General features: G+C 40.6%; 1 protein-coding gene across 1 annotated transcript in view; it reads right to left on the minus strand.

The window, feature by feature from the left end:
• Positions 1 to 12,436, minus strand: part of LOC122932689 (merlin-like) — a 69,521-nt gene that overhangs the window by 1,109 nt on the left and 55,976 nt on the right. The window contains exons 7-18 of the mRNA XM_044287251.1: positions 11,833 to 11,915; positions 9,899 to 9,974; positions 9,030 to 9,167; positions 8,712 to 8,786; positions 7,475 to 7,588; positions 7,203 to 7,325; positions 6,683 to 6,900; positions 4,171 to 4,273; positions 2,515 to 2,630; positions 1,155 to 1,305; positions 835 to 1,014; positions 664 to 731 (exon numbers count right to left, since the gene is read on the minus strand). Coding sequence (XP_044143186.1) covers positions 696 to 731; positions 835 to 1,014; positions 1,155 to 1,305; positions 2,515 to 2,630; positions 4,171 to 4,273; positions 6,683 to 6,900; positions 7,203 to 7,325; positions 7,475 to 7,588; positions 8,712 to 8,786; positions 9,030 to 9,167; positions 9,899 to 9,974; positions 11,833 to 11,915 — 1,413 coding nt within the window. The 3' untranslated portion in view covers positions 664 to 695. The remainder of the gene's footprint in view (positions 1 to 663; positions 732 to 834; positions 1,015 to 1,154; positions 1,306 to 2,514; positions 2,631 to 4,170; positions 4,274 to 6,682; positions 6,901 to 7,202; positions 7,326 to 7,474; positions 7,589 to 8,711; positions 8,787 to 9,029; positions 9,168 to 9,898; positions 9,975 to 11,832; positions 11,916 to 12,436) is intronic.

A 12,436-nucleotide genomic window follows, 5' to 3' on the forward strand; every position in this document is an offset into this window, starting at 1 on the left:
ACTCCCCGAGGACATGAACTTATTTAGCGTCTTGTGCAGTACACATGGTGCACCAGAAATATTAAATTCTCCAAAGAAGCAGCTTACTCCGTACATGTAAAGCTCCAATGACAGATTATAATCTGGGTGGCAGCATGATGCTCCCAGGGTGCCTATGGCTGGCCAAGCACAATGCAAATTGTAGTTTTATTTTTGTTTTTTACGGGAATCTCAAAAACCACCAAACTGATTTGTGTGATGCTCACTGACCCCAAGTCTTAAAGCACAGCTTTTTACTGTAGCTACAATGTGGATAAGGTTTAAATCTGACCCACAGTCCACAAAATCAGTGCAAGACCTGAGTGCAGTACACATGGTGCACCAGAAATCTAAAATTGAACTGCAGTATAGGTTTTAAATGTACATTTATGCAGTTGTGTTGCGCTGCAGATTTCACCCTTTGCCATTCATAGTGTCAAATCGACTGACAATCCAAAGAACAATTCTCATAGAAGCCATGCAGGTTTTTGTTTTCTGATGTGGGTCCATGGCTAAGTACAGAAAGGTGGTGTTGCCTGTGGATCCTAGGCTGCTGGGTGTTGACACCCTGAATTTACAGACGTAAACGTTCTTAAGTATGGTATTGTCAGACTAAAAGGAAAAAAACTGGAAGGAGATACTTACCAATCTAGAAATATTCCTTGTGCTAGGAATCCTTAAATATATATGATGTCTAAATTGCATTTCTCTCCCTATAATGATAGAAGAAATCATGTATTACTCTCTTGTACTAATAGCTTATAATGGTTCCCAGGTTCACAGGTGCTGATGACATAAAGGGAATGTAGCCGTTACCTTCCTGGCATGCTGTTTTCTTTCGCTTCCATTAATGTTGCTCGGTAATGTGTGTACCATGCGGACAGGAGCACTATAGGGTATCCGTTCTGGATCCATACAACTATGAATAGGGCTAACTGGAGAAACGGAGAAAGGACTTGCTGGTTCCCACTGGTATGCCTGCGTCAGGAAGGTATGCTTGAAAGAGAAGACCATTCAAGATATAAAAGGATCTAAAACATTGATGGGCAAAACATTTAGGGCACACCATGAATGTGAGCTTGCCCTATTGGTGTTGTAATTGTGTCAATTTCTGGACCACTATGAGATGAACTTACACTTCCATGTATATTATATTGGGATCTTAGATTGCCGTTCCAAAGGCAGGGTGTATTCATATGCCGGTCCTCCTGTTTCAAGGTCTGAATTTCTAATTTGAGTTCATTTAGCTGATTTTCAAGCCGTTTACTCTTTTCAATGTAGTCCATTCTGCACAAAGCATCAACATAGTTCACTTGGTTATGTAGGTTGGAAAAAGTCAAACATTTCAAAGAGCTTCTTGACCTTCAGACAATTTCTCCAGATTAAATAAATATCATGGCTTGATATAAAGTTGACTATACACCTTCAATAGGTGTCAACCGGACGTTCAGTTGGTCGACAGCTATCTCTCCCTTGACTCCCCCATACACATGCAAACTAGGTTCATTTGTTTTTAATGGGGATAGAGGAGAAAGCTGCTGCCAGAAACCTCTGATGGTGGCTTTTCTCCCAGGTGAACTACATCTGTCGGAGGAGAGTCAAGAGCTTCCTGTACACTTTAGATCAGGCATCCTCAAACAGCGGCCCTCCAGCTGTTGCAAAACTACAACTCCCACTATGCCCGAGAAGCCTAAAGGTATCAGCCTACAGCAGGGCTTTGTGGGAGTTGTAGTTTTACAACAGCTGGAGGGCCGCAGTTTGAGGATGCCTGCTTTAGATTGTCTGCTGGTCCCACAAAAACAGCAGGCTCACCCAACGATTGTCTAATGTGTATAGGGACCTTTATTTCCTGTCTGTAATGACCCATTTAATTTTAACTTTGATTCTTTCCAACAAAAATACTGTGTATTATTAATATTGTATAATTACTTTATGGAAATTTCTGAAATGGTCATACAGTATAAGTAAATATCATATGTTCTCTCAATGTAAGCATATTTATCAAAGGGTGATAAATAGGATGTTCTAGCGGCCATTGGTTATCACGTGTGCTTTGTTCTCACCCTTGAGACAATTAAATACCCAATTGATCAGCCTACTATTGAGCAAAAGCCCATTTATGTGGGCATAAAAATGCTCGCTAGTCAACATCACATTGCCCCGTGTAAACAGGGGTGCTGCTGACACCATACTAATGATAACGCATCTCCCTTTCAGTTTGCATTGGCTGATGAGAAGGCCCTTTAAATGAGTTCTGATCGGCTCATTATATCAAGTATCTTCATGCTTCTGCTCCAATGCACTTCATTATAATGTCTAATTCTGGGCTGTATGTGCTCCATAGTAAAGTCCTATCTAAGTGGCCTGATTATTTACACGATGGTGACAAAAAGCCCATTAGAAGTGGGAGAAATGTGTGTAGAAACCAATAATTATATGCAGCAATATAATAGACACCGTACAATTGCATAGGTCAGGGCTATGCAGAGGGCATACCTCTCCCTTTCTATTTCCAGTGATAACCTCTTGTATTCAGTATCTACATCTCGTCGCACCATCTTATTGTCATAACCATTTTCTGAAGTATCCTGAGGAAGACTTTTTGTTGGTAACTAAAATAGAAAGAGAAATTATTCATTTTAACATTACAACTAGAGATGAGCCAATTTCATATTTTGAAATTCGTTTGCGCTTCGTTTGGTGGTAAAAGCAAAATTGCGTTATGGATTCCTTTCCGTTACCACGGATCATAACGCAATTCTATGATGGAATGCATAACAGAATGCCTTTAGAGGCGTTCCGTTATTCATTCCGTCATAATAGAAGTCAATAGGCTGCATAACGGATCCCGTCCTGTTTTTGTGTGAAAGTAGAAAGTATAGTGACTGTTTTAGGAGTATGGTCCCATAAGCAAATATGAAATCTCTATGTAAAGATGACATCTTTACCGTTGCAGCTTTTACCACAAGCAGATCTTTATTAAAACTAGTTGAGTGCCCCGGGATAGGGTATGGTAGCAGAAACAGTCTTATTAAGGCCTCATGCACACGACCGTTGTTTTGGTCCGCATCCGAGCCGCAGTTTTTGCGGCTTGGATGCGGACCCATTCACTTCAATGGGGCCACAAAAGATGTGGACAGCACTCTGTGTGCTGTCTGCATCCATTGCTCCGTTCAGTGGTCCGCAAAAAAAAATAATATAATCTGTCCTATTCTTATCCGTTTTGCGTACAAGCATAGGCAGTTATATCAATGGCTGTCTGTGCCGTTCCGCAAATTGTGGAGCGCACACGGACGCCATCCGTGTTTTGCGGATATGCAATTTGCGGACCGCAAAACACACAACAGTCGTGTTCATGAGGCCTAAGTCATATATGCAAGTAGTACATTTATTTATCTTACTTATATAGCACCAACATGTTCCACAGCACTTTACAGACATTGGCAATGCTCCTGGTCACATTGGGGCTCACAACCTAGATTCCCTATAAGTATGTCTTTGATGTGCAGGCAGGCAGAGACCATACAAACTCCATGCATACTTTGCCCTTAGGGCTTGTACACACGACCGTATGGCTTTTTCAGCATTTTGCATGCCATTTTTTACAGATCTGTTTTTTGTTTCCGTAGTGGTTCCGTTCCAGTTTTTCCGTATGGCATATACAGTATACAATAATTACATAGTAAAAATTGGGCTGGGCATAAAATTAGCAATAGATGTTACGCAAAAACGGAACGTATACGGAAGACATACGGAGTACATTCCGTATGTGTTCCTTTTTTTTAAGGACCCATTGACTTGAATGGAGCCATGGAATGTGCTTTGCGGGCAATAATAGGACATTTTATATCTTTGAACGAAACGGAAATCCCAAAACAGAATGCATACGGAGTACATTCAGTTTTTTTTGCGGAACCTATTGAAATTAATAGTTCCTGTATAATATACGGAACTAAAAAAATGGCCCGCATACAGAACGCTAAAAAAACGTTTGTGTTCACGAGCCCTTAGTCAGATTTGAACCCAGAACCCCAGTGCTAACCACTGAGCTAATTATCTTGGCACATTTTATTGATTTCTTAATCCACTCCTACTATTAGGACTCTACAAAGCCCCATTCATGCCCAGTTGAACATCATCATGTCTACTTACAGGTTGGCAAGTAGTGCCATGTTCTAGAAGCCTTTGCTTTGCGATCCGTTCAGCTTCCCTGGCTTTCTGTAACTCCTGCTCTAACAGCTCAGCTTCCTTCGCTCTGTCAATAAAGCAAGAATAACATTTAGAATATCTAATATATAAAGCTGACTGTATGTGTGTGTATGTATGCTAAAGGAATCCACACAGTCGCATTTACAATCATGAAATTTGGCACACAGGTACATTAGGTGTCCGGGAAGGTTTTAGACTGGATCTCAGCTCTCTAGCATGTACCGTTCCTGAAATATTCCCAGAAAAATGCAAATATGGCACATCACATGTCCTACATTAGCCAATAGAAGCCTGCAGGTCTTTCGCTTCATATCCCAACTGCCATACACACGGACACGTCCCTTAACAGCCAATAGAAGCTCTCAGGTCCTTATTCTCCACATACACATAGTTTTACACCAGGTTTCCATAACAACCCAGTCATTTTTCTTCACTGCGGCAGGTCAGCTTTAAAGGGGCAGAGCGCTGTGGATGACACTGTTAAGGGAGCAGAGTACTGTGGAGGTCACAGTTCAAGGGGAAGGTAGGGTGGCCATTCAGGCCACCCTCAAAAGAGGGACTTAAAGACCCTGCCCCCAGGTCCAGCTAAGCCACGCCTCCTCCTAACCAATGGGGACTGAAAAAATTAAGATAAAAATCTACTTCTGTCAGCTGCAGGGGTGGGAGGGAGGGTGACTTTCTCCCTGCAGCTCACACTCAGACAGCACAGTGCTGCTGTCTGAGAGTGAGCTGTTCAAAAGAACATCCCTGTCCAGGCCCTGCGCCGAACAGAGGACAAGGAGTCTGAAAGCCAGACTGTTCGGCCTAAAACCGGACCTCTGGCCAGGTGCAGGCTGCTGTTGAGGTCACAGTTAAGTGGACGATCTGCTATGGAGGTCAATGTTAACGGGCAGATTTCTGTAGAGGCCACTGTTAAGGGGCCAGGGTGTTGTGGAAATCATTGTTAAGAAGATGGGGTATTGTGGAGGTCACTAAGGGGCGGCCGCTGTGGAGGTCACTGTTAAAGGGGCGGGATGCTGTCAAGGTCACTGTTAAAGGGACGGGCTGCTGTGGAGGTTACTGATAAGGGGGTGGGATGCTGTGGATGTCACTGTTAAAGGAGAGGGTGCTGTGGATGTTACCGTCAAGGGGGCAGGCCTCTGTGGAGGTCACTGTTAAAGGGGCGGGGTACTGTAGATGTCACTGTTATATTGGATACTGTTGACATCTTTTAACAACACACACAAACATTAAATTAAATAGATGAAATATACCCGTGCGAAGCCGTGTCCTTCTGCTAGTTAATAGAATATAAATGGGTTGGGTGACTACATAAGTCTGCATGAACCATAAATTACATTTCTACTGCAGCAAAGGGAAGTAATTATATGCAAATGAAGAAATACTAAGCCTATGACAAGGAATCATGAAATTAAAAAGATACTGCACATAATATACCCACATGCATTCTATTCCATGGGTATTTAAAGGAAAATTCTGGGTTACAATGATGTACACCTGTTTATGCTTACTATTGGAATAGATCCAAAAAAGGAGAGGATATGTATATCAGCATATATATTCCTCTAGTAGTAAAAAGCGCCACGCCCCAAATAAAATACTAAGTACACAAATAAAATTCCAGTGAAGTGGCTATTTAAGATAGAAGATAAAAATTAATCATAATGATTAAATACAAACAGTATTCTGTTATGATAGAATATAGCTATGAGGAGTGAATAGAAATAATCATATGGTGTTGCGGTCCGCAACAACAATTTAATTGTTCACTCACTTCACTGGGGAGTTGTCCACAGGTTAAACTCAAGACGCCCGTGACAATATCCCTGCGGCCAGGATCGCTTAGTAGGTCTAAGGCTGGGTTCACACCTGAGCGTTTTACAGCGCGTTCCTACGCGCTGTAAAACGCTCAACAAGGAGAAACCAATGATTCCCTATGGGAATGGTTCTCACCTGGGTGTTTTACAGCGCGTACGCTCGCGCTGTAAAACGCCCGACGCCCCAAGAAGTACATGAGCTTCTTTGGGGCGTCTTGTCGCGCGTTCCCGTACATAGACTTTCGGGAACGCGCGACAATGGGCGTTCGCTTGTCCCTGTATGCGCGATTGCAAACGCCCGTACAATCGCGCATACAGAGCGCTCCATCGCGAACGCTTAGGTGTGAACAGGGTACAGGGTACCCATGTACTATGCGAGGAGTTAGTAATCCTCTGGGGTACAGGCAGGAGCAGCAATTTGCGCTCCTGTCCGTACTCCCTGCGCTGCTGCTGAGTTTTAAGCGCACACTGAGTGATGACTCCTGGTAGCTGCAGCATTGCAAAGCAGCGGCGATTTCAAGTCGTCTGGAATAGAATTATCAAGGAAAAAAATAAAAAGCTTAACACTCTGCGAGGCATTGGCAACTGGTAAATATTCTAATCGCACATTTATTTAAGATATAAAGTCACAAAATTACCTTCTGTCAGATTCCTGGAATAGTTTCATGGTGATCATATCAGATTCTCTCATCTTTTTCTCCATCATCCGCATCTCCTCCTTACTCTTGCGCACTGCCAACTCAAGGCGTTGCAGTTCTTGCCTGGCCTCCACTGCATCCTGAGCTAGTAGCTTTGCTTCATCCTCCACAATCTGTACTTTTTCTGCTAGTAACTCAGCTGTTTCATTAGACCGGAGCTTGGAACATAACCCAAAAAAAATAATTTCAGGCATACGGTCTCTTATGGCAGCTAACAAGTAGTCATCAGGCACATTACCAAATCTTGGAAAGGAGGCCCATGGTACCCAGACCACCATTCAAGATTTACTATATATTCCACTGCCAAATCCACTCTCCTGTTCCATCATGCACAGTAATCACTGCTGGTGATGGCCCTCCCATAACTGCTGGCCCCAAGAGTAGCTGTTATAGATGCTACACAAGTAAATGCGTTTCCCAAAGAAGAGAAGACTTGACTTAACCTAATGTATATACTTACCAAAGCATCATTGGCTTGCCTTGCCTCTTCTTCTACCTGGAACAGCTTTCTCTCAAGATCTTCTTTAGCTCTCTCTGCTTCTTCCCTCAGCTGTTTTTCCATCACCAGTCTCTGATGCTCGTTCTGTTAAACCAGAGTCTGTTAGTTTCTAATGTTAATATGAATGTTGTACCATTAGAAATGAATGTCAAAAATAATATTACATATTTATGTAGCAATTAAGATGTTAACAAAATGAGATAGATAGATAGAGTCTTGCCCAAAGTTGTTACCTTTTTCCTAGCTCTTTCTTCTTTGGCTTGCATTTTTATTTGCTGCATCTCAATTGAATCCACCTTCCTTTTCGTTAAGAATAAATTGTGATTTTCAATGCAGAGATGCAGAATCTACATATTCATAATAATAGGTTAAACAAACTTTTCATAATAATTACATGTTCAAATAGATAACTTTATCATATAGTCCTGATAATAAAAAAAATAAAATCATAGAAACTGTATAACAGTAAATCCAAATTTATGGTCAGACAGAATAGGTCAGCGTTCAGGGCTGTAAGTCTGAAGGAGGCATCTGTTTGTGAGGTATGATGCATTTTTCTGCACAGAGAATTACTGTATTTCCACTATAGGTTCTTGGGGAGCTCAAGACAACCAGTGCTTGGGACCTGAAAGAACCCACCCCGCCCCTTCTGTACGAAGACCACCATAGATCTCTGGAGTGATAAGCATAACTTTGGGAGAATAACTCGGGACAAAGTAACATTTTCTGTTTTTTCTCAGATGAAGACATTTTTTGAAACCTTTCCAACATGAATGTTTACTATTGCACAATGATATACAGTTGTTACTATTTTAGCAATAAGTGCTTTTTTGAAGCAGTAAAGCACTTTAGTATAAAATACAAGTTATCTTCTGGTCTTCTTATCAGATTGTATCTGCAGGAACTTTCTCTCTTTAGTTACGGTACTTGGGGAGCAAAGAAAATATAAATATACTGAACATTGCATTTGGTCTGAAAAATGGAAGGCCACACTACCTTCTAATATTCATACACAGAAATCTCTATAGTGAACACTTTTTTAATGCATCTATGGATCCTACTGTGTTGTACACTTTCATGAAATGACTCAATTAGATGATATCTCTTACTGTCCCAGTGTCCTGTGGAACAATTTTTCAGGAAGTTTGGATCTAAGATGTTGTCATTTGTCTCAATGAGTCTAAAGGCTGGAGCTTCAGTCATGGATTTGACAAATTACATTGACTGTGGCATCACTCGCCCCCTAATTTGTGGGTTGAGCAATGTTTATTTGAGCATTATATGATCTACCATAATGAGATACCACACAGTGCACTAACCAACCTAATGCAGGTTGTGGGTCCAGAAATGAGATTCAGGAGGATCACGGTGTGAGTTCATAGTCCAGAATATAGGTATTATATCATTCTAGTAGGATTTGTGCAAACTCTAACATGCTAGCTTTCTGTCTTACATTTTATATTGACTTACCAGTTTATTCACATTTTGCTCTTTAGAATAGAATTTGATAGTTTCAGCTTTTTTATCAACTGGTGTAAACTTCAGCTGAAATATAAAGTAGTAATATTGTACCATCAGTAGCATTCATCCACATTTCAACTTTTCTATACACTAGAACAGTCTGTATCCATCTAACAGTCTAACTTTGTTTCATATAGATGTTTTGGGATTAGAATAGCCAATTATTTCACTAACTGTACAGATCAAATTACCTAACAATCCCTTAATAAATGCTAGATAGTTAGATGTACATTATCTTTATATTAATTGCAACATATGTTTACTCACTTTCTTGGAATTATAAGAAATATTTCGAATGTCACCCCATTTGAAAGACTTTAATGGGGATATTTTGTTATTTCTACTGTAAATATGGATTCCTTTGGCATCTACTCCAAGCAGCATATCAGAATCATTCTTAGTTTGCTGGAAATAAAAAAAAATAAACAACGTAAATATCAGTATTTCATGACATATAGAATGATCATGATAACCATGATTTTTTTTTAAAACTGTTAACAAAAGAAACAATGAGAAGATGAATTTGTCTAACTCTGGGTTTCTCAACTCCAGTTCTCAGGACCCGCCTACCGGTCGGGATTTGAGAATATCCCACAAAATATATACCTGTGGTAATGCATGGACACTAATTATATCACCTGCTCAATACTAAGGAAATCCCGAAAACATGACTGGTAGGTGGGTCCCGAGGACCGGAGTTGAGAAAGCCTGGTCTAACTGCATTTACCAAGTGAAACTCCTGTTCCATCATAATTTCTTTCGGATTTTTATTTTCCTCCGAGTGGATTATTTTCTGGTTTGAAGAAGGAGTCTAATCATAGAATATGCTTTTGATACGAGTGCCGCCAAGAAACAGCTTATTTTGCTGCAGGAAGTTTTTGTCACCTGCGCAATATAGTATTGAATGCAGCTGGTTAAATTTAGATTTAGTCATCGACCAGAGCAGGAAGTCACTGCTTGTTAGCAGTGCCATATTCTGGCTTTTACAGGGGGTCCCAAGTGGAGGACCCACCTCTATGACATCCAGATACCTTAAAAGCGAATATGGAAAGGGATTGTCAGAATGAGACAACTGCTTTCACTTATTTGTATAGCCAGTACTGTAAAAAATATTAATAAAATAATGGGACACTCACTGAAATAGGAAAGTAGTTCATGCCATACATGTCCAGGTCTTGTGCAATTTTTAAGTAATTCATCTCTGCTTCATCTCTAAAAGATTATAAACAGCATAAAAAAGAAATCATACTTTAGGATATTCCTTGGACCATATAACAACAATCAACTATTTCATAAATACATTATTTTTAACAACACAAACAAGTAGCATGATCAATGTGATGCACTGTTAAATATTGATATTGACCTCAAAATATACTCAAGATTAGCATAGAACATTGCATAATAACAGCTACAAATAGTGATAATAACCAGGCCAACTCTTCTTGTGACTGCTTCTGTTAGGCCTCTTTTACACGGGCGTCAGTTTTTTTGCCCGGATAAGAGGCGGGTGCGTTGCGGGAAAATGTGCGATTTTTTCCGCGCGAGTGCAAAACATTGTCATGCGTTGCACTCGCGTGAGAAAAATCGCGCATGTTTGGTACCCAAACCCGAACTTCTTCACAGAAGTTCGGGCTTGGGATTGATGTTCTGAAGATTGTATTATTTTCCCTTATAACATGGTTATAAGGGAAAATAATAGCATTCTGAATACAGAATGCATAGTAAAACAGCGCTACAGGGGTTAAAAAAATAAAATAAAAATTTAACTCACCTTAGTCCACTTGATCGCGAAGCCCAGCATCTCCTTGTGTCTCCTCTGCTGAACAGGACCTGGGTGAGCTGCTGCATTAAATAGAGGTTAAGGACCTTTGATGATGTCACTCCAGTCATCACATGGTACGTCACATGATCTTTTACCATGGTGAGTCACCATGGTAAAAGACCATGTGATGACCGGAGTGACGTCATCAAAGGTCCTTAACCTCTATTTAATGCAGCAGCTCACCCCAGGTCCTGTTTAGCAGAGGAGACACAAGGAGATGCCGGCTTCGCGATCAAGTGGACTAAGGTGAGTTAAAAAATTTTTTATTTTTTTTAACCCCTCTAGCTCTGTTTTACTATGCATTCTGTATTCAGAATGCTATTATTTTCCCTTATAACCATGTTATAAGGGAAAATAATAATGATCGGGTTTCCATCCCGATCGTCTCCTAGCAACCGTGCGTGAAAATCGCACCACATCCGTTCTTGCTTGCGGATGCTATGCGATTTTCACGCTTCCCATTCACTTCTATGGGGCCTGCATCGCGTGAAAATCGGACAATATAGAGCATGCTGCGATTTTCTCTCAACGCACAAGTGATGCGTGAAAATCACCGCTCATGTGCACAGCCCCATATAAATGAATTGGTCAGGATTCAGTGCGGGTGCAATACCTTCACCGCACGCATCGCACCCGCACGGAAAACTCGCCCGTGTGAAAGGGGCCTTATAGTAGATCCACTGGACACGTGTCGTGTCACACTTTTTAGTGTATGTTAGCCATGAGTATTAAATAATTGTTGGCTGAAAGATCTGGTACTGCTTATCTTGGGAGTAAGAACTGGGCAAGGAAAATGGGAATTTGCTGATAGTGACCATAAATACTAGATTATTGGTAGACCAATCAGAATATGTATTATAAATGGTTACGTTCAGACACTTGAGACTGGAGGACAGCATTTTACCAGTTTAGCAATACAATGGTGTAGCTCCAGTTCTTGTATTTGTGCTGTTGCTTTGACATTTTAAACTGAAAGAAGATACTGTATATGATAACAGACTTGTTCACACAGGCATCCGTTATTCCAAAACACAGGTTCCATTATGACAAAAAATTATTACAGATATGATGGGTCGTTACTCGTTAGGACAAATCTCATAGACTTACAATGGGTCCATAAGATTTTATCACGTCACAGAAAAAGATGGAAGTGTGAACAGTCTTAGAGATGCTGGAGCATTTTTTACAAGTGAATAATTTCCAATGGCTTTAGAATAACCACTTCCAAAAGTTTCCTTGGCATACCTAGCAATTCCTCTGTGTTCTGCATACCATGCAGTTATTTTATCCTGCCACATTTCTGATGTCATCTGATATTGTTGGAGAACCTACAGAAATAATTCCATTCATATTAGTATAATCTGTGCACAGGATATATTACTAACGTAATACAATATATATATTATATATGTTAGCAAATATTATAGTATATACTTATAGTATCTTAGATGCCTGATGCACAATATAATGTCATTGAAAACAAAGATCCCAATAATTTACTCATATGAAGTTTGTATTCTTTCCCCATGTTAAGGCCACTCAGGCCGATGCAGCAGTCAATTATTGGGAATAATCTGTTCATTCCTGATAACTGCCTGCTCATCAGAAGAAGTGAGAGCTGCATCTACATGTATCAATCACCTCCGCAGTATGGGAAAAAGGGATCACTACTGCAATTGCTCATTCCCCAAAGAGAATCATTGTTTCTGGGCAGCAAATCAATGTTTAGGGTGGACAATCAGCTGCCAAGAAATTGTGCTTTAGGTGACCGCATCAGGGATGCCATCAGCCTATTAATGTTTGCTCATTCATCGGGTGATCGGCAGCACCTTTACAAAGGGTAATGATT

Source organism: Bufo gargarizans, chromosome 3 (assembly GCF_014858855.1).
Source record: "Bufo gargarizans isolate SCDJY-AF-19 chromosome 3, ASM1485885v1, whole genome shotgun sequence".
NCBI classification, from domain to species: domain Eukaryota; kingdom Metazoa; phylum Chordata; class Amphibia; order Anura; family Bufonidae; genus Bufo; species Bufo gargarizans.